This window comes from Dipodomys merriami, unplaced genomic scaffold (genome assembly GCF_024711535.1).
Source record: "Dipodomys merriami isolate MVZ:Mamm:240054 unplaced genomic scaffold, mDipMer1.0.p SCAF_1, whole genome shotgun sequence".
NCBI lineage: Eukaryota > Metazoa > Chordata > Mammalia > Rodentia > Heteromyidae > Dipodomys > Dipodomys merriami.
In genome coordinates, this window is record NW_027202270.1 from 23,113,247 (window position 1) to 23,135,251 (window position 22,005).

General features: G+C 35.6%; 1 protein-coding gene across 4 annotated transcripts in view; it reads left to right on the top strand.

Annotated features, from left to right (window-relative positions):
- The window catches only part of Erbb4 (erb-b2 receptor tyrosine kinase 4), a 1,023,136-nt gene extending 1,005,296 nt beyond the window's left edge, over positions 1-17,840 (top strand). For 2 of the 4 annotated variants that reach the window (XM_070017823.1, XM_070017822.1), the window contains exons 26-28: positions 5,154-5,201; positions 5,939-6,236; positions 9,388-17,840. In XM_070017823.1, coding sequence (XP_069873924.1) covers positions 5,154-5,201; positions 5,939-6,236; positions 9,388-9,833 — 792 coding nt within the window. In that variant the 3' untranslated portion in view covers positions 9,834-17,840. The remainder of the gene's footprint in view (positions 1-5,153; positions 5,202-5,938; positions 6,237-9,387) is intronic. The other 2 variants (XM_070017826.1, XM_070017825.1) reach the window with 1 other exon arrangement.
- The last annotated feature ends 4,165 nt before the right edge of the window (positions 17,841-22,005 follow it).

Sequence of the window (22,005 nt, forward strand, 5' to 3'; positions counted from 1 at the left end):
TCATTGATGTTTTATGTATGTATGTGTGTGGAGTGAAAGAATTTTCCCAAGAAAAAGCATCACACTTAATCAAATAAAAGAAATAAATAAGTAATAAATACACACATAGACAAAAAGATTATGTCCATATACAGATATGGATACAGATATAGACCGATATTTATGTTAACTGCTGAAACATCAGTAGGCTTTTCTTGGGCTTTATTGGATTGGAGCAGATATGGCAGATTTTGTTTTATTTGGGTAGTCTCATGAAAAAAATGAAGGTTCTCAAAACTCCACTATGTGAATTTGTGAGGAAGATACAGAATTACAACCATGCATCAGGAATTACATACAGTGTAGAAACATTTCCCCTGTGTTGCTGTCTGGTCTGCGGAAATGTGGAAATGCTAAGCATTGAATTGGAAGAACAAAGGGTGAGGATCCTTGGTACTTACTGTGTCAGAGTATCTATCTAGAACATAAATTAGTAGTAGTGGACTAGCAATATCTTACCCACATGCATTCTACTTTAGAAAAAAGGACAGGGTAATTCTTGACTTTAGAAACTGTAACCCTATAGTTATTATTGAGAGATAATTATTTGAAGATAAAACATAATGCTTATTAATCACATGTTAAATTTAGATAGATTTTAGGCTTCTACACATGTGCTACTTTGTTTGCTATGTGATGTATATTTTTATCTATCTTGTGAATCATTTAAAATTTCTCAGAAATGAGCTATAACAATCTAAATGCAAGAACAGTGATTGCAATATTGACACATTTATCTTTCAGTTATAAGGTAAGGTGGGGCATGCTGTATTTAAAAGTGAGGTGCACATTGTATTTTATATATTTGTTGAGACTTGCCTTCTCTATAACCACTGACATTTGAGTTCAACTTAATCATACAATATCCCATTGATATGACCACAAAATTAAACTCTCTTCTCCCCATCACCCTTACAAATCCCTCCAACAGGAACAAACTCCATATCACCTGCTGGTTCATAACCTATCTCTTTCTCCCTCTGTCCTGCTGACAGTAATCCTATCACCAGCTAAATGAACACATGCACTGGGGCTGCTTCCTAAAGATCCATACAAAGCCGAGCTTGATGGACAGCAGAAAGTGGCACCAGGAAAAACAAAGCCTTTTTAACGGAGAACTCTGCTTTGTTCTGCTAAGGTCATTCCAGCTCGTTCCGGTGGCTGTGAGGATCTTAATTTTTTACTCAACCAATTTACTTGCAGCTGTCATTTTTTTCCAGTATTACAAGTTCTGCCCCTCCAGTGTGGAAAAACTGGAGGGAAAGGAATGAGAAGAGTGTGTTGTGAACTAAACACAGAAAATAAATAAATAAATGACTAACTAGCCAAGTAAAATCTGGCTTGGCTCTGGAAGTACAAAAAGTTATTTTCAAAGACTATAAATTATGACATAGTGATTAACATGTAATTTAAATATATTTAAACAACAATTATATCACATTTCCAGCCCAGCTAATTGGCCTCACAGATGTTTCCTTGGAGAGGCACTGGTCTTCCAAGGGAAAATGAATGAGGTGCTTTTTATCATGGAAACCAGCTAAAAAAGCAATCTGTAAAAAAGAAAAGGAAACAAAAACATAAAAAAGCAGCTAGTATGCCTAAAAACAATGAATGCTGAGGGGTTTGCTGAGCAATTTTCTTTTTCCATTTTAATGGTGAAAACAGGGAAACCATGAAGACACTCTATTCCTGTGATGGTTTTGGCAGTAAGTCCAGATAGAGTTGGCAGCTTGCTGACTGAAAGACTTGTCAAAGCAGGGACGGGACTGTGAAAGCATTCTAATAGGGCATAGCCTCACATTATGTCCTGGAACAGGCCAACTGCAAGAACTCGTTATTTTCAATACAACGCCTGTACAATTGAAAGTATTCTAGCCCAGATAACCAGCACGCATAATGAGCGAGCTCCTGATCCCCACATGATTCGTGAGTTACTCCTCTGATCATTGATCTCTCAAGTGTTATAGAATGCAAAATGCACAATTGGTGCTGCTTCCTTAGCTGTGATTCAAGTCAAGCGTGACCCTGTATCACCACTTTTGCAAAGTTGGAGAATTGCTAGTACTTGCAAATGCTTTGCCTTTTAATAGTAACCAAGGAACTAAAATAAATTCACTATAGCCTCATTTCATTCTTGTTTTTCCTTCTAATCATCTCAGGTCTTAGCTGGTATTGATCCCAACAGGCCAATTTCCATGTCTCTTCCAATACATCTTGGTATCACCTGCATTTACCATAGTGAACAGTGCTTTTCATTGTGGAGATTTAACAAATATTCTTTATATACTTGCTGGTTTACCAGGTCTTGAGGACAAGAAAAAAATGTGTAATATGGTAAAGTTTGGTCAGAGAGCTGTTATATTTCTTTTACCAATCCACTATTTTACAAATCAGTGGACTATATAAAAATTCCTTTCTCAAATTTTGTGTAGTGGATTTTTGTGTCTTTATACATATATATGCATATCTATACACATATACATTTATTTATTTAGTGAACCCTAAGAATACAGACCAAGGATGAAAATGAAGGTCTGTGATGTTTCTTGACTAAGTTTATGCCACTTGAAATTGAGACTTGTGCCTAATACCATTGAACAAGACATAAAATAATCAGTGCCTAACACAATGCCACCAACCTCTATGTAGTGGACATTAAGTATGTCTCTACAAATGACTTAACTGTTCATCCACTGATGGATGTGTAAAAAACATAAAGTATATGTACACAATGGAACACTATTTGCTCATAAAAGGAAAAAATACTTCTGATTACAACAACATGGATCCAATTAAAGATTATTATGTTAAAGAAACTAAGCCAGCAAAGAAAATAGTACTGTGTGATCTCATTGATGTGATTTCTAAACTAGCTGATCTCATGAGAGTGAACAGGTGGTCACCAGAGAGATGGGCAGTAGGGGACAAGGGATGAAGAATTGCAGCAGGTTGATAAATGAATACTGAGAGTTAGGTGAAAGCCAAAATTTCTGTAGTTATATTGAACAGTTGAGTGACTGTAAATAACACTAATATATTTACATTTCAAAAAGCTAAAATAAAGGCTTTTGTCTATGTTCAACAAAAAGGAAATGATAAACATTTGAGGTTGGATATGTTTAGCCTGATTTAAATATCACACAACATATATATATATACATATATCAACATGATATATAAATAATTACATATTTTTATATTTTCATATACCAACTGAAGAATAAATTTCAAAACCCTTTATATATATACATATATATATACTTTTATGCTGCAATCTTCAATGTACTGCTAATTGTTACTAAAAAGGGAAATAGGTAGGTATTTTCAGTGTTATGATAATAGAGAAACTTAAATTACATACTCATTCTAAGGGTTCAGGACAAACTTTGCTCTAATTGATCCATCTTGTTAAGTGAAACTGTATACTTCAGTTGTTAGTAATTTATATGCAGTGTTTAATTCCCATAGGACCATTTTCTTCTTAGAGATTGTTTTATGAATGTCTAAATTATATGAACAGTGACCTGAGATTATATTTAGCTATGGTACTTATAAAAGATGGTGATATCTTCGAAGCCAGCCTGGGCAGGAAAATCCATGAGACTCTTATCTCCAATTAATCACAGAAAAAGCTGAAATTGGTGCTATGACTCAAGTGGTAACATGCTAGCTAGAGCAAAAGGAACTCGGACAGTTCCCAGGCCCAGAAAAATACCCAGGACCTAGAAAAAAAAAAGATGTGGGCACCATCTCTGTTCACTTGGTCAGAATGTACAGACTGTACATCATATAACCAACTATGATTGTCTACATTATTTATCATCCCCAGAGCCTAGAGAAATGGCAAAATCCTTGGTACACAGAGAGGAGATTCTCAATATATGTATTTAAAAGTGAGTGAAATGCACATGTACATGTATAACATGTTTTACTGAGAAACAGGTTGTTTTTCATGCAACCCCTCTCCTAATGCTTAAGACCAGAGTCCTTAATAATTCACCATATTTCATACTTACTCTCCCATCAAAGATCAGACTATTAAGCTGTAAATGTTTATATGTCTTCTTTTTAAAAATTCAACTGTGGGTTTGACTGATCCTAACCTCATACAAAGAGTATAAAATGTGTTCGCAGGAAAGACATTGATTTTTCACATTTTTTCTGTTCCTTAACTTTAAAATATAATGATACTGAAGATAGAATGATGTGTACCTTTTAATAAAGAGAATCTAAGAGGCCAACCCATTGCCAAAGTGGTGAAAGATGACTGTAATTTGGTGGCACAATATACTTCAGACAGGTGGAAATCCTCCTGTCTCCTCCTAGACACATTACTGCTTCTAAGAGAAATATAAATGATGAGATAGGAAGCAACTTTGGTCATTTTCTATCTAAAGAAAGAAACTGTCAGCTGGCCACTAATCGCTCACACCTTAGGAGGGATGGGTGACAATGTTGTCAGACACCTTGCATTCATATACTGTTTTGTAGAATGGGGACTTCTTTGTACAACTACTTAAAGATAATAATAATAATAATAAAATGTTTTTTAAAAATCCTAAATTCTCATGATGCTGAGATCTGAGAATTCCAATTCAAAGCTAGCCTTGGCAGAAAAGTCCATGAGGTTCTAATCCCCAATTAAGCACCAAATAGCCAGTAGCTCCACTGGCTGAGCCAAAAAGCTAAGGGAAAGTATCCATACCCCAAGTTTAAGCTCCAATGCTAACATAAAAATAATAAGAAAGGAAAAAACTGTCTCTCATTTACAAATATCGCTATTTACTGCCTTTCTCTTTCATCTAGTGTCAATCAAAAGAATGCTTATTGTCAATTTATGATTTAATCGATTCCAAAATTTTACTTCTCAGAACAATTTTCTTTTTGACAATTAATAGTTAATATTGAAGTCAAAGATTTAATTTTCACAGAGACTATGAACATGCTTGGTAGTGAGAATGCATACCCTTTAACTGTTTAGGAAAATTCACTGTTGTGCACGTTTTCTCCTTTGCCTCACATGACTCATATGCTTTTCTTTTTCTTTTTCTTTTTAATTTTCCATTCATGTTGCCACTTATTATATCCATCATTCCATTTTTCTTTCCTATTAGAGTGAAATTGGACACAGCCCTCCTCCTGCCTACACCCCCATGTCAGGAGTAAGTATTTCACAATCAACCTTCACGTTAAGGAGTTTTGGTCTTTGCCTCCCATATTTCTTCTTTCTCATCTCCCCATAACTTTTTGTTTTCATTTTGCCTTTGCCAACAGTGAGTTTACTAAAGATTGTGTAGCAACCTTTTAGCTCAACAGCTAATCCAAAACTGAGATATCAGGCTTCAACAATAGCTTCCAATTCTTATCTGAGAGATTTATCTGTACTCACCATGGATGCTCCTAGGAGAAGAGATTATCTTCACTGCCAAGATCATAGGTCATGTGCCATAAGTCAGAATCTCAGTGATGATTCTCTAATTAGGTACTAGGGATGCAGGAACTGCTCAGGGTAACCACTGAATAGAAGAAGGAAAGCAAACATCACCATTCACAACGTGTCTTCTATTAATGTCATTTGTCATACCGAGTTGATATGAAGTACATGCAATTGTGAGGAAGGGACACCAAATACTTTGCATTTGATTATATTCTAGTTGTTTAGGAAATTTATATATATGTATATATGCATAATTTCCAAATTATTTTCCCTTGTAAGAAAAAGTAGAATTTTTGGAAGTTTTTAATTGTTAATTCATTAACCCCTAGGAAAGCAAAAGTTACTAAGTACTATGACTTTTGTCTGAAAGACAAGCTCTGATATCTTTTGGGGTAGTAGCATTCATTTTCACAACGCTTCCTAACACAAACTTCTTCTTAAATGTGTTTCTGCTGTTAACAGAACCAGTTTGTGTACCGAGATGGGGGCTTTGCCACAGAACAAGCCATGTCTGTGCCCTACAGAGCCACAACCAGCACCATCCCTGAAGCTCCAGTTGCCCAGGGTGCTACAGCTGAGATTTTTGATGACTCCTGCTGTAATGGTACCCTGAGAAAACCAGTGACACCCCATGTCCAGGAGGACAGCAGCACCCAGAGGTACAGTGCAGACCCAACAGTGTTTGCCCCAGAACGGACCCCCCGAGGAGAGCTGGATGAAGAAGGGTACATGACTCCGATGAGAGACAAACCCAAACAAGGTAAGCACTGAATGTGCAGATGTGATGGTATGTGGTGTACATTTCCATCAAAGAAAAGCAAGATGTAGAATAAAATTGCCAGCCAGCACGACCATGCAGCACATGAAGCCCAGTAAAAGCCTACACTTATCGCTTCCTGTAGTACAATTTTTTTTTTGTAGACCCAGCAGCATCTACTTTCCTTATGTACTTGTTAGAAATTCAAATCTGAGATCCCACTTGAAAAGGAATCTAGATTTTTTTTTAAAACCCAGATCATCAGATGATCAGAATTCACAATCCACTCACTAACTTAAACCCATTGTTGTGTAGGGCTTACCACAGAGACAGTAAGGACTGATGTTTTTGGCAAGAGTATCTGAAGCGGCCAGGTGACCACGGTTTACACCTGTAATCCTAGGTATTCAGGAGGCTGAGATTTGAGGATCATGGTTCAAAGCCAGCCTGGGAAAAAATTAAAAAAAAAAAGAAGTATCTGAAGCATTTGATAGCACCAGTGAGAACAATGATGTCATGAAAGTTGATCCTAGAAATGTTGAATGTGCAAACTAAGTAACATTTTTATTTTGAAAGCAAACCTGATTTCTTCCATGCTAACCCTATCTCAAAACAGAGAAGATGAATGAATAATATTATAGATAGATCATGCTTCTAAATTTTCACTGTCATCAATAGGCTATATTTTAAGACCTCTACATGGGCCTATTGAGTCATTTTTATATAGTTAGGATCACTTTTATAATATACAATTGAATTATATTAGAAAAATATATAATATGAGGAATAGTTTTATCTACATAATAGCCCAGTAGAAACACCAATGTAGGTTTAATAAAGACTAACAGATGCCTTAAAAGAAGAATCCTTTCTGGGAAGATCACTCCCCTTAACCCAAAATTCACTCTTCCGTATATGAGTGTACAGCTGCAGAAGTTTATAAATTGTATGGAGAAAAGGTGATATCAGGTTTCCAAGAGAAAAATAGACTAAAGTTTCTGAATCAGAGCTCTAAGTTTCTACAGAAGGTACTTTTAGGATAACCTAGTCTTAAGAAAGAATTTTACCATAAACATTCCTACACTTTTAATTAAATGGTTTTAGGACTCTGATCAAAGAAAATCCCATCTCCCTCACAAATTCTTTCATATTTTCTCAAATTAAGACATATTACTAACAGTAAAGTTTACCCCACTCTGTAAGGGCAATAATTTAAAAAATAGGGTAATAGAAACTTATATAAGATAAAGTAGATTTTCAGTATGAAGCCATAAAAAATGAGATGTATACTTTCTCTTTCACAGGATTGTTATAAGGTTGAAGTGATAGCACCTTGTAAATGGATGGAATGCATTTCATATGTAGATTGATGGGATATTCATGACTGTCTTTTACCTTACACAAGTAATGCTAAGTACTAAACTATATTCAGTATATCTATATCTAGGGTAAATAACCCTGGCTTGGTGGGAGATCTCTCTCTCCATATTGGATTAAGAATAGGAAATAGAAACCTGGTACCTTCGACTCATGGCTGTAATTTTTTTTGGGGGGGGGGTCTGATCATGGGGCCTGAACTCTGGGCCTGGGCACTGTCCCTCAGCTCTTCAGCTCAAGGCTAGTTCTCTACCACTTGAGCCACAGTGCCACTTCTGGCTTTTTTCTTTTTTCTTATGTGGTACTGAGGAATCGAACCCAGGGCCTCAGGCATGCAAGGCAAGCGCTCTACCACTGAGCCATCTTCACAGCCCCTCATGGCTGTAATCTTAGCTACTCAGTAGGCTGAGATCTTAGGATCACAGCCAGCTCAAAGCTATCCCAGCCAAGAAAGTCCATGGTACTCTTACATCCTATTAATCTCCAGAAAGTGAAGCTGTAGCTAAAGTGGTAGAGTACTAGCTTTGAACAACAACAATAAAAATAGATAAATAGATAGATAGACAGTCAGACAAACAGACAGACAGACAGCTAGCTAGCTAGCTAGATATAGATAGATAGATAGATAGATAGATAGATAGATAGATAGATAGATAGATAGATAGATAGATAAAGGGACCGTGCCAAAACCCTGACAGAGAGTTCAAGCCTCAGGACACACACACACACACACACACACACAAGAATAGAAAATTTGCTTCAGAATGAATGGTTTTTCAACAATTCGTACTCTCTCCATGCCTAGAATCCAGAATTAGAATACCTTCAGCTTTTATGTGTATAGTAAAAAAGAAGACAAGAGAGAATTTAGCATGTGTGTGTTTATATCTTCATCATTTACGGTACAGACACATAGACAGAAATAAGGATGAAGACAGCAGTGATAATTATATAAAATAGTCATATAAAATGTGATAATTGTATAAAATAATGATTTTATTTAAGACCATACATAAACCCCAAATAAATTTAGTTCATTGAGCCATTGAAAATAGGCACTAGTTAATAGAATTAACACACTAACTACGTTATATGATTCAAAATAATTGTTTTCTATTTTGTGTCTCTGGACATTGGACGTGTGATGATAACTCACTCTTAAGCACGTGTATATTACACAGTTGTATTGTGGAATGCAACAGAAAGCGACAACTAGAGATGTGTAAGATGTCTCTCAGATTCGTTTTACTCATTGAATTGTTTTCTATGTGTAAAGTTCCCCAGGGAGCAGTTCCAGTCAAATCTTTGTCACCTGTGCTGGCACTCACAGAAAACCAGACAGATGAAAAACTTTCTCTCTTCATCTGAACTTTTCAGGCATGGGAGTGTGGTGGGGGGGAGGGGGTCTATGCTAGAATCTTTGGTTTTTCAATACCCCTCACAAAAATTTAAATTCCTGTACAGCTAAATTACTGACTTTTAGGAAGCAATAACATTTACATGACTGACTCAACATCTAGAAGATAGAAAATCTGATCCTGGCCTTATCAATTTAGTCTGTTTAGTCATGAACATTTTTTTAAATTTTCACTTACTCTTTTTCAGATGGTAATAGTAATCTAAAAAGGCAAAGTGCGGGTAGGTTGAGAACAAATGTGTGGTTTTCTTATTTCAGATAAAGAAGTGAATCGTGGGTATAACTTTGGTCTGACTGACATTTTTCTGAAAGGGGATGTCAGCTGATCTTTTTTATGATTATTTATTATTATTCCTTCAGAATACCTGAATCCTGTGGAGGAGAATCCTTTTGTTTCTAGGAGAAAAAATGGAGACCTTCAAGTTTTGGATAATCCAGAATATCACAACGCTTCCAATGGTCCCCCCAAGGCAGAGGATGAATATGTGAATGAGCCCCTGTACCTCAACACCTTCGCCAACACCTTGGGGAATGCCGAGTACCTGAAGAACAACGTACTGTCTGTGCCAGAGAAGGCCAAGAAAGCATTTGACAACCCCGACTACTGGAACCACAGTCTGCCCCCTCGGAGCACCCTGCAGCACCCAGACTACCTGCAGGAGTACAGCACAAAATATTTTTATAAACAGAATGGACGGATCCGGCCTATTGTGGCAGAGAATCCTGAATACCTCTCTGAGTTCTCGCTAAAGCCAGGCACTGTGCTGCCTCCTCCACCCTACAGACACCGGAACACTGTGGTGTAAGCTTAGCTGTGGTTAGAAGGTGGAGACACACACCCCCACTCCATTTCCCTACCCCCTCTCTTTCTCTGGTGGTCTTCCTTCTATTTCCCAAGGCCAGTAGTTTTTGACACTTCCCCATGGAAGATGGTAGAGATTCAAGGAGAGTAATGTGCTTACCTAACTTGACATTGGAAGGAAGGACTGAAAGAGAAAGACAGGAGGAACCACACTGTTTTCTTCATTTCTCTGCATGGATTGGTCAGGAATGTAGATTAGCTAGAGACGAAGGCAATACTGCCTGCTGTCCTTTTTTTCCCTTCCTTCTTTCTTGCTTTCTTTTCTTTTTCTATTTTCTTTAAACACAAACGATTGAAACATCATTCTCTCTGTTCCTAACTTCAGTAATTGATGTATGCATGTTCAGCATCCTGGAAATAAATTATAACAGTTTCTACTAGGAAAAACAAAAGACAAACATTTGGATACCATGTGATGGTAATTCGGAGATGGAAAATCCAGTTTCTTTTCCCAGTAGTTTCTATCCTTGGCAATTAAGGATGGCCAACAAAAGTTTCATGACTTTTAAATCTGTATCAAACTTTTAAGTAGTAATTATGTTTGGAAGGCTTTTTTTTTAATGTTGGTTTGCTTTGACTTGTTCCTTGATATTAGTTTCTACCCTTGATCATCTTAATTCATAATTGTACGGATATTTATATAAAAGCTTCTTAAGCAGAACTTAAACTAAATGCTCATTCTGATGAAGAGCCACTGTTTTAAATTATATACTATTTAAAGTTAGAAAGGAAGACCAAGACACTAGTCAAATGCAGCATCAAATCTAGCATTCATATTTCATTCTGTTTTGGTCATTCCTTTCCCCATTCTTTACATACTTCAACATTTTCTTTTCTCCATAAATGACAGTGCTTGATAGGCAGTTGGTAATCTTAAGAGTAGATAGGAAACAAAGAGTTCAGTGTGGTTCATGAAAACTACTGACACTTTCAGGGGTGGTCCAATGGGGAAATCCATGAACTGGAAGAAAAGAACACTGGATGAGTATGTCTACCTGGCAAATACTCAGAGGTGTAGTTTGCACTTACACTATAATTTTGTTCTTTTTTCTGAACTCCATTTTGGATTTTGAATGAAGCAATATGGAAGCAACCAGCAAAGTAACTGATTTAAGTATGTTTTTTTTAGAAGAGCTAAGATAAAGACAGACTGTGGAAATGCTAAACCAAGCAAATTAGGATTTTGGAACAGTATCCAGGGATTATGGTAATCGAGCCAGCACATTATCTACATGTGATATCATAGTATCATATTTTGCTACGTGAGGAAATCTATTTGGTTTGAATAGTCTGGATTAAGCAATACAAGTTAAAGTTCAGCTTGAACTCCATGGAATTTCTAGTATGAGACTGTGGAGTAGAAGGAAATACTTTGCACACAAGTTGGTACAAATAAACAACATAAATATTCAAAGCTTATCAATAGATTCTTGGTAAACATTTGTAAATAATTGTGAAAACTATTCTCATGCAATTATTTTATTATTCAATACTCTAAACTTTGAAACTTTACATAATGATTCTTTCTTCCCATACTTTACCTTGTTCCTGAACAATCATCATTGCCTTTTACTTTTAAAGAATGAGCAATGAGAACAAATGATTAAGAGCTGAGTCTTCAGAAAAACAGTTTCACCTCAGTAATTAGGAAAACTGGGCCTATATCTCTTTTCTACAGAAATCTGCCCCAGTGCAGATTTTTAAATTTTTAAGTATTATTTCTTTATTATGTTAACATATTGGGACCAAATTAGATCAATAGCTTAAAATAAATTAAGAGATTAAAAACCATTAGTAAAGTGCAGGGAACTTAAAGGAAACAAATACTCAAGGAAATACATGTTTCTATCTCTTTTCCATCCAACCATCCAAACCTAATTTGGTCAACTGATATTTATGTAGTGTCTCCCTAAAAGCACCATTATGTGAAGAACAGCTAAATAAATGGAAGATCATCCTTAGCTTCAAAAGGGAACAGTCTACGAGATGCATTTAGAATGACAATTTAATTTCTCTGAGTCCAAGAAATAAAACTGGTTTTTGAATAGGTTTCAAGGAACAATTCATTTTAGTGAAAAGATCTCCTGTGAATTCAAATGGGATATGAAGTAAATATCCTTCAAATTACCGCAGTTGATAAGTAGAATAGTTTCAATGTGTTCATCCAAACACAACGTGGTCTAAGACATTGCATCGCTGGCCACTTGCTCTATGTGGATTCCAATTGCATAATTAAATCAGCAGTGACTGACAGCCATTGGACAAAATCTTTCAAAGTATTGGGTTCCATCTGTTCTTAAGCAATTTGAAGTGAAACAAGTTGAAAGTGTTTAGTAGCAGAAGTAGAGGGGCTTGTGAGATATCTCCTGGTGAAGCTCAACCATGAACTTCCCAGAGATAAAGATAAACATTCAGGGACCACAAAGTAATATTCCCGAGTGCTCTTATCCATTCAAGGGAGTCCAGAACAAAAGGAAACTTCACACCCATACTTGGGAAAAGTTGAAAAGAAGCCTCTCTGTCTCACTAATCTGTATCAATTATCATGAAAGCACCTTTTTGAACACTATATTGACTTTTTATTTTCATTTGCAATATATAGTTCCTACTGAGATATGGAAAACACACCACTTAATTTGGGTAAAAAAATAATAATCTTTAATTGTTAATAGTAATGTATTTAGAAATTATAGTCACCCTTCTCCTTAAAAACACAGAATTTATACATCACATAATCTTTCTTTAATATCTAGAGATTAAGACAAGTACAATTCAAAACGGCCCCAAATGACTCACAATAACACCACTTTATCTCTCCTTATGAATGATATCTGTGGTGTATATGTGATTTCAGTTACTTTGGAGTTTCTTTTCTGTTTTATTTTTTATTTTTGTATTGCAAGGAAAAGTGTGTGTGTGTGTGTGTGTGTGTGTGTGTGTGTGTGTCTGTGTGTCTGTGTGTGTGTGTCTGTGTGTGTCTGTGTCTGTGTGTGTCTGTGTGTGCATTGTATGGGGCCTTGAACTCAAGGCCTGAGCATTGTCCCTGAGTTCTTTTGCTCAAGACTGGACCTCTACCACTTGGTCCATAGCTCAACTTCCTGGTTGTTGGTTGCTAATTAAAGAAAGGTAAGAGTTTTATAGACTTTTCTGCTTGGGCTGTTTGGAAACCAGGATCCTCAGAGCTCAGCCTCCTGAATAGCTAGAGGACTGAGCCATTGGCACATGGCAGGAAAACATTTTGAGAGTAAATTGGAGAGCAATTTAAAAAGTTTCATTTGCTTCACAGAATCAGGAGACTAGAGGTCTATAAATGCCAGTTGAATCTTGCAGATTGCTATGGAATATCAACCCACAGAAGCCAGTGAAATAAGCGTAATGATACAGAATCGATTACATAAGTTTAATAAATTCATATTCAGTTAATGTTATGCTGACTGTGTTTTTAAAACTACCAGATTTCATTGATTATGTGTATCATCTTGAAGAATCCTATTTTCAGACAAGTAGAAGCTTTTATAACTAAATGATCATTTAAAGAAAAAGTTTTAACCAGATAAGAAAGATGTCTTCAAAGCCAAGTTATATCCAGAACTCAAAGCTTCCGCTAAACAAATAGTTGCTTAGATTAATGAGCAGCACTTGTGAGGATGAGGCCTTTCTTCTGGAAATAGCATGAAGACCAATGCTGATTTCAAATACTGTTAACACACACACAAACTGAATGTGAGAGATTTACTAAATGTGCAGCTTGCTTCAGAGATCAAGAAAAAGGACTCAGTAACTGTAATCTGACGAGGCAAACAGTGTTCCTCTAAGTGTCATAATATGTACCAATGCTTTCAGAGGTTGGTGTATATCTCCAATATGAAGGAAAGATTAGTCAAAGCACTGTGAGTCATTGCTGCTAAATGAAGCTGAAGAAATGATCAATATACTTCCTCAAGTGTCAAAAATGGAAAGAAGGAGTTGTTTAAGCCTGACAGCAAATGTAAATATAAGGGTTCTTTTTTAGAGCTTTCGAATCTATATTTAAAATCTTGAATTTTCATCCATCTGTAATTGTTGATTATTTAACTAGTATATATAGTTCCTAAGGTAATAGAAAAGGTGATCCTGCAAGCATGTGTTAAGACTGGACAGAACATGATAATGATGTAAGGTGTAGGTTTAGTGAGACTTAATGATGTTATTATTATTCAGTACATCCAACTAGAAAACTAACCGTAAAATATAATGTAATAAAATAAAATTCAGGATAAGAAAACATAGGATGGATTTTTGCATAGTTAAAATGATAAGTTTTTCATTTAATTTTTTACTGTTGGCTCCAATTGTGAAAACTTTCTTTGAAGCAGTAATTTTTTTTCTCATTCTCTTGTTCTATTATGCTTTTTAAAAAAATATTCATTGTAAAGTGCTCCCTGTTTTTCCATTTGTTTTGCAAACACCACTTTGTAGCATTTCACAGGAAAATATGCTGCATGTCACTTTAAGAGCTCTTCATAAGTGACAAAAGACACAACATTCTATTACCTTATGCACAAAGAAAGAAAATGAATGATATCATTTAGGAAGGAAACAAAATCTATTTTAATTTATGACATGTCCATTCTTCTCCCACCATATCCTCTTACCTGTAAAGTCAAAAAGGATCAGTTAATATTTTTCCTGATAAACAGATGCTAACCCTGGTCTTTGAAACTGTGCTATTACTGTTCTTTTGGTCTCTATTTTTTAGTTTTTGAACTGTCATTGGGAAAATTAAGACATCCAAGAGTGTGAGCATCTAGTTATTGAAAAGCTAAATAGACTAACTTCTACCATACGTACCATGGGCAATAAACCTTGCTCTCTGTGTACATGGACTTTGATGTCCACTAGTTTGAAAGCCTTGTACCCAATAAAGACGCAGACTGCTGCTTCCTGCCTGCCATTTGTTTAAGAGCAAATAATATTATCCAGGTGTTGATAAGGTATAATTTTCAAAGGTAATTATCAGTACAGACTTTATGCTTTCTGATGTTCCAATAATAAGACCAGCTTTCATACCTCTGGGTAGAACTGATACAATTTTTCTAATCCCAGAGATGCTTTTGTCAAAGGAGTTCTCTTGCAGTCACAAACGTGAAGTTGCTGCTGGCACTGTGTCAGGCGACGAGCCCTTGTGTGTCTATGAAGAAATCTTGAACACTGTGGCTGCTTTGTTCCTTGGATTATAAGAAAAGCTTCTTATAATAAAAGTCTAGACCCTCCATTCAAGTCCCACTGATTTTTGGATAGTAGGCTATGTCACACATTTCTGCCTAAGCGATATTTTATCATATAGCAAAAAGACTCTACAACACCAATTTTGAGACTATATTCATAGGCCTCTCTTGAAAAACTATTCCTTGAAAGTCAGCTTTGCAAATTAATGATGACCTTGTTAGGAAACAGACAATTTCTTTCTTTCTGAATTTGAATTCCTGAGTTTCTGAAAATCCCACTCTTACTTTTGTTCCCATTACTACAACAACCCTCTTAGTTCTTCTTCTTCTTCTTCTTTTTCTTTTTTCTTTTTTTTTCTGACTTTCTACCCCTAATTCAAGGTGGCTCTCCTGACCCCTCCTTCCTGTAAGCCATAGTGGATCTATAAGATCCCATTCCTTGCTCTCTGAAATACTGAACTAGTCTGCCCTCAAATGCCTGATTTTTCCATGAAAGACCCTAGTAGTTTGGGCATCATTTCAGTTACTTCTCAAATAAATGACTGCACAGAGACTGCCTACTTTAGAATATTAACATTGTTTTGCTATAAATATCAATTATCTTGCTATGTTCTTCTGGGTAGGAAGTTAAGATGCATTAGCCCCGTGATGAGTCTTGAAAGTCACACTTGTGCACATCTTCTAGATCTTACATTTAATTTTTCTTTAAAGACTAATATATACAATCGAGAAGTTATCTTTTGCCAGTGAATTAACTTATTTGTTCATCTTGTTTTGTTCCTATTTGCAAACATTTTTCAAGCTGCTGTATTATTTTCCCAGATAATCTTATAGATTATAAAGATTATAAAGGTAAAGACTGTTCAGCTTTGAGAACTTCCTGTGACTTTTTCTTCTCCCATCATTCGTCCATCTCACAAATATATAATGAGTGCAGTGTCACTGTAATGAAAATCCACATTGTCTGATAAAATGCCATTCTTCCTCTACTTCCTCTCATTCTATAAGGAAATTTTTATTTCAATGCTCTAGTGAATTCCCCCCATGTCATAGAAGTGATTCTATTTGTACAAACACACAGAAGTAGAAAAACACAAAGCGTCATACTTGTAGTCAATAGTTTTGCTTGTCTAAACCATTTTGCCTTTCTCGCTATTTTTATCCCTAATGTGTAGATGTTTCAGGCTTGAAGCCCTTTTGAAACAAAGAAAAGCAAATCATTCTTCCTATATATTGATCCAAACCTGGTTTTCATGTATCATTTCCAGATTTTCTTTTTTTTTTTCCTTCAGTTAATGGAGGGGGTTGTACCATTTTCTGTAATGTGAGAGTCATTCTCCTGTATATTTCTGGATCTCAGGGGCTGGGAGGGGGGAGTGAGGGAACTACATCCATACCACTCCAAGAACCCTTTTGGAATTACTCCAGTAATCAACTGCAGAAGTTATTTTCTAAATGTAGATATGTACGCTGTTCTTTTCAAGTAAGGTACTTTGAAATATGTAGCATAAACTGGTACTGCTGTTAAATGGGTCGATTATTAAACTGAGCAGCTGCGTAAGGGCAGCTAACTTTGAATGCCCGTCACACCAGCTGGTGTGCCTCCATCTCATCGTGAGCTCCGGGGACTGCACTGCTGCACAGTGAAACTGCATTTCACAAGGTTGGACTCGTTGCTCATCTCTGTCTTGCTCATCATTATAACAAGATCAAATGAAAACAACCACCAACGTGCAAGACAATTCATGGGGCAGAAAAATAGGTCACATTAAAATCTTTCCTCAGACATTCATCTCATGCACATATCAAAGAAGTTGACTAAGATCAATTGGGGTGAAACAGGGAGACACGATGGAAAAGGCAGAGTTGTGTTCATTTCCTTGTTTTCTTAACTTGTAGACACAGAAAACCAGCCCTCTCTCCTATGAAGAATCTTCAAAGGACAGAGGTGCAAAACATACCACGCTGGTAAGCCATCAATGTTTCATTTAAATCCCAGCATTCAAAGTTAGCTGCCTTTTTGAAATAAACAAAAAAAAATAATACTACTGTATGTTTGAAAATGTGAATAGTATTTTTATAGCTTGTTAAAGACATGGCTAGTTGCATTTGTAAATAAGGATGATGTTGGTTTGGTTTTCTTTTGTGAACATCTTTATTTGGAACATAATTGTCTTTAGGGTTGATTTGTATATACGTAATTGGCTTGTGATTCTCTCTTTCTCTTTGGTTGGAAGTTATCATTTTGACATTATTTGTGATTCGGTGTTTCGCTCTATTGTGACTGTGTCCAATCTCCGCACTTGCTTACCCAATAGGATATGCCAGTTGTGTGTGGTGTAATGTTATTTTAATTTTTTTCTATTTTATCTATGAAGGATTATGCACTTACACATACTAACTTTTTTAATGTTAGGTATATTTTTAGTATAATTTCCCTTATTCTTTCTCCTCCAATCCTTGACCCTACTCCCCTTCCTTCCTCCCATTTCTGCTGTTATTTGAGAATGAGGGAGAAACAGTACTTAAAATTTATGTAATTAGGCTTTTCAGTTAGTTCTCCAGGATCTTCTTCTGGCTCTTGGGGAAAAAAAATGTACCCGTACAAGGCGATTATAGAACATGAACTGCTTCACCTCATTCCATACTGATCATCCCAGCTGAACTATTTGAAAACTGTTCTGCCTTTTTGTTACATGAATCTGTCAGAAATATATTTTTAATTTAATATAAATGAAATTCAATAAAATATGAAACAAATGTTGTCTTCAGTCTCAGAAACTTATTTTAAGAAAAACTTGAATGGAGGAGAGGAAGGTTTGCTCTAGATTTAATAACCTGAAGATGTGATGGTGGGGTTATTTTTTAATCCATATTTATGCATCTCACTCATTATTCCTGAGAACCCTTTAGTTTTCTTGGCTGTCTGGGCTGTGATTCCACTGTATGTTTCCAATATCCCAGGTATGTTCCCAGTGATGTGCACTGATTTACTCATCTACAGACTATACTTAATTAATGGGTTGGTTAGAATATATATATATATATACACACATATATATATGTATATATGCATATATATACATATATATATATACAAAGCTATATACATATATACATACACATATATACATATATATGTTGTAGGTTGAATCCACATAAAAATTATTTCTTTTACTTCCTATCCACATTGAAGTTCATAAAACTGGCTCCTGGTAAATATTTGTTATAAAATATTTTAAATGTTGGTACAGTGCTTGTAGTTGAATAAAGAGCCTGAGAAATAGTATAAATAATCAACTAATAACCAAAGTCTGTAGACCTGTTGCAGTGGTTTCAGAGATACTGGTAACATGAAAAAATATCTTCTTTCAACAAATTGTTTTGGTTATTTTATTTGCTTGTTTATTTATTTATTTATTTTAATTTTATTGTCAAGGTAATATACAGAGGGGTTACAGTTACATAAGCAAGGTAGGGATTACATTTCTTGTCTACTTTTACCCATTCCCTCATTTTTCTCCCTCTTTCCTTCCCCTCCCCCCAAGGTGTACAGATCATTTCCAACATATTGTCTTGTGAGTATCACTGTTGCACAGATTCCCCCTTTGTTCTTTGTCTCACCATTTCGTTGTTCCCCTATCCTTCACTAGTTCAGATAAGTGTATCTACAATACTCAGGGTACCAAAATCAAATACAGTAACAACAAAGGATATACCATAGGGGGAAAAGCACAAAAAAATAAATAAATCACATAGTACATTAAGATCAACAACAACAAAGAAAAACCTCTTGTGACTATGTCTCAGAGTTCATTTCACTTAGAATCATATATGGTTATATGTACACAGCTATTGAGCTATTTTGCTCATGTGCTAACAAAATTTTATAACTTTTCAAATTTTTTATTGTGAAAATACTGTACAGAGGGGTTACAATTACATGGGCAAGATAATGAGTACATTTCTTATCAAGCATTGTAGCCTCCTCCTTTGTTTCCCCCTCCCATTCCATCTTCCCCCCACCTCTCCCGCCCACCCCTCCCACCCACCAAAGTTATAAAGTTCGTTTTCGACATAACGACTTGTACGTCTCATTGTTGCAATAGGTCCACCTTTATCCCTATTTAAATGATTTGTTTTTCCCCTTCCCCTCCACAAATTATAACAACATCAAATACAGTGACAAATACAGTGAAAGCAGGGGTTATACCTTGGGGGAGGGACATACAAAGCAACAAAGAAATAATCTTATAAATGTGTTAGAAACAATCGCATGAAAGAAAAAAAAAAACATTTGAATACATATCTTAGGGTTCATTTCCCTAACATCAACTTATCTGACCTTTTCTGCTTAACTCAGACATATACTAGTTATTGCAAATAAGGGAAACCATGGGACCTATGTTTTTTTGTCCTGGCTTACTTCACTTAATATAATTTTTTCCAAGTCTTTCCATTTCCTAAAAAATGGGACAATGTCATTCTTTTTGATAGAAGCATAGAATTCCATTGTTTATCTATACAACATTTTCTTGATCCATTCATCTACTGAGGGGCTATAACTTTTCAATTTTAACTTATAGTTATTCCTTTATGCCTCCAATGTTTGAGTATTTTAAGATTCCATACCATCTTGTTAGAGGAACTTCATATTAACTTAATTGATTGTCCATGATTTTAACAATCAATGAACAGAAAAACATAGTTTCCACATAATAGAGTTAATAATATTAAACTTAACTTATGTGGTGACAGGATTTTAAGTACCTTTTTTAGTAATTCCTACTGCTACTTGCATGGATGTGCACATATTCTTCCTTTGGATATCTTGTCACTTTTGTCTATAGTCATTGTCATTTTATGGTGTTCAGGGTGATTTATGTCAGGGCCCTCTACATTTAAGGTGCAGATTGAGGAAAGGTGACAAACAACTTGAGTTCTTAGTACTTCAAGGAACAGTTGAAATTTCTAGTGGCTACATGCAGTTATAATATTTAACAATCACACCACCTTATATATTATATAGGTATTCTCAGTCTATATTGGCTTTTCTGATTTGCCATGCCCTTTTGAGATTAAAGTTATTAACATTCTCTTAGTCATCCATATAAGAAAAAATAAAAAAAATTATTGTCATGCAATTATTACTAAATGGTGTGAGCCTTAAAACTGCATATGCTAACTTCAGTGTCCTTCTTTTCTCTGTATAATTGTTCTACTTCTCTTTATTAATCTACCAAAAAAGAACCTCATTGTAATAAGAGCACATTGTGGTCACACACTGACCCTGATTCCCATGGTCTCCATTAATCCCTTTTAACTGCCTTCCTGATACATCTACTTGCTACCATCTCTCTAACTACCTGGAGCAACTGATCTATCACATTCTTCATCATAATCAAGAAATAAATGCAACATAATCACAAGCAAAAACAAATCAAAACATGACATATGGTTGAGACTTCTGTGTCATGTATGCCATCTCAGTTCCTGAAAGATAAAGATGAAAAAAAACAGTTCAAGGTTAGTCTGAGCAAAAAAATTACTGAGACCTCATCTCAGTAAGTAAGCTGAATATCAAGGTATAATTCCAGCTGAGAGACTAAGGTAAGAAGGATCATGGTGGGAGGCTAGCACCAGGTAAAAATATAATACCTATCCAACAATTTTTTTTAAAATTTAAAGGATATGGCTCATGTGGTAGAGTATCCATGTTCAAACTCCAATAGCCTCACCGACAAAAACACCGCAATAACAACAACAACAACAACAAAAAATCAAGACCATGTAAGAACCTACTGATTGTGCAGAGTAATATAAATCCACTTGGTAAAGTTACTTTTTATCGCATTTCATATTTCACAGAACATGACATAAAATCAAACTTCCCTCTAGCAATGTTAGTATATACATACATTAAAATACAGGAAAGACCTCACATAAAGTATCTAATGTATAAATAAGTGGATGTATGATCTAGGATTCACTATATGGCAAATAAAACAACATAGGATTTGATCCTCATCCACCTATAAATCTTCAATTTAAATAATGATAACTAGGAGGAAATCATAGAGAAACTGCAAGGGATGTTGGAGGTTGGAGGCTAAATTAAACATCAAAATTCAGTTTCTTACTACCCTCTTCTGCTTTAAACTCTGAGATCCTGAATTTGAAATTATGTAAAAGTCCTGTGTACGAATATGTATGCACATGCATACATATAGAAGGGGCTGATACATATATACATGCAGTATGTGTGTATGTGTATGTGTATGTACAGAATATGGAGAAAGAACATTATGTGTGTATTTGTGTGTGTGTGTGTGTGTGTGTGTGTGTTTGTCTGTGATGTTACTGGAGTTGAACTCAAGGCCTGGATACTGTGACTTTGCTCTTTCATTCAAAGCTAGAATTCTACTACATGAGCCACACCTCTACTTCCAGCTTTTGTGTAGTTTACTGGAGGTTAGAGTCTCATGAAATTTCCTGCCTGGACTGGCTTTGAAATATAATCATCAGATCTCAGCATCCTGAGTAGCTAGGATTACAGGCATGAGCCCTCATCTGGCATAAGAATGTATTTTATAAAGTACTTTAAGTTTTTATATGTATATACACTGAACAACTTCATGCAAGAATTTCTATTTTCAAGCTTGTTCACGACAGCCTCACGATATATATCACATTGCAAGTTACACTCATAAAACTATATGCTGAACAGCTGTATAGTTAGCTAATTGTATTTTACTCCATGGTATGATCAACCAGTAGGATAAGCCATGGGGAACAAAGCCACTAGACAACCATTTTAAGATCAGAAACAGAAAACTGTCACCCAGACAGCAATTTTAAAGCTATAAACAGAACAATTCACCACAAGATAGCAATCAGGAGACTGTAAAG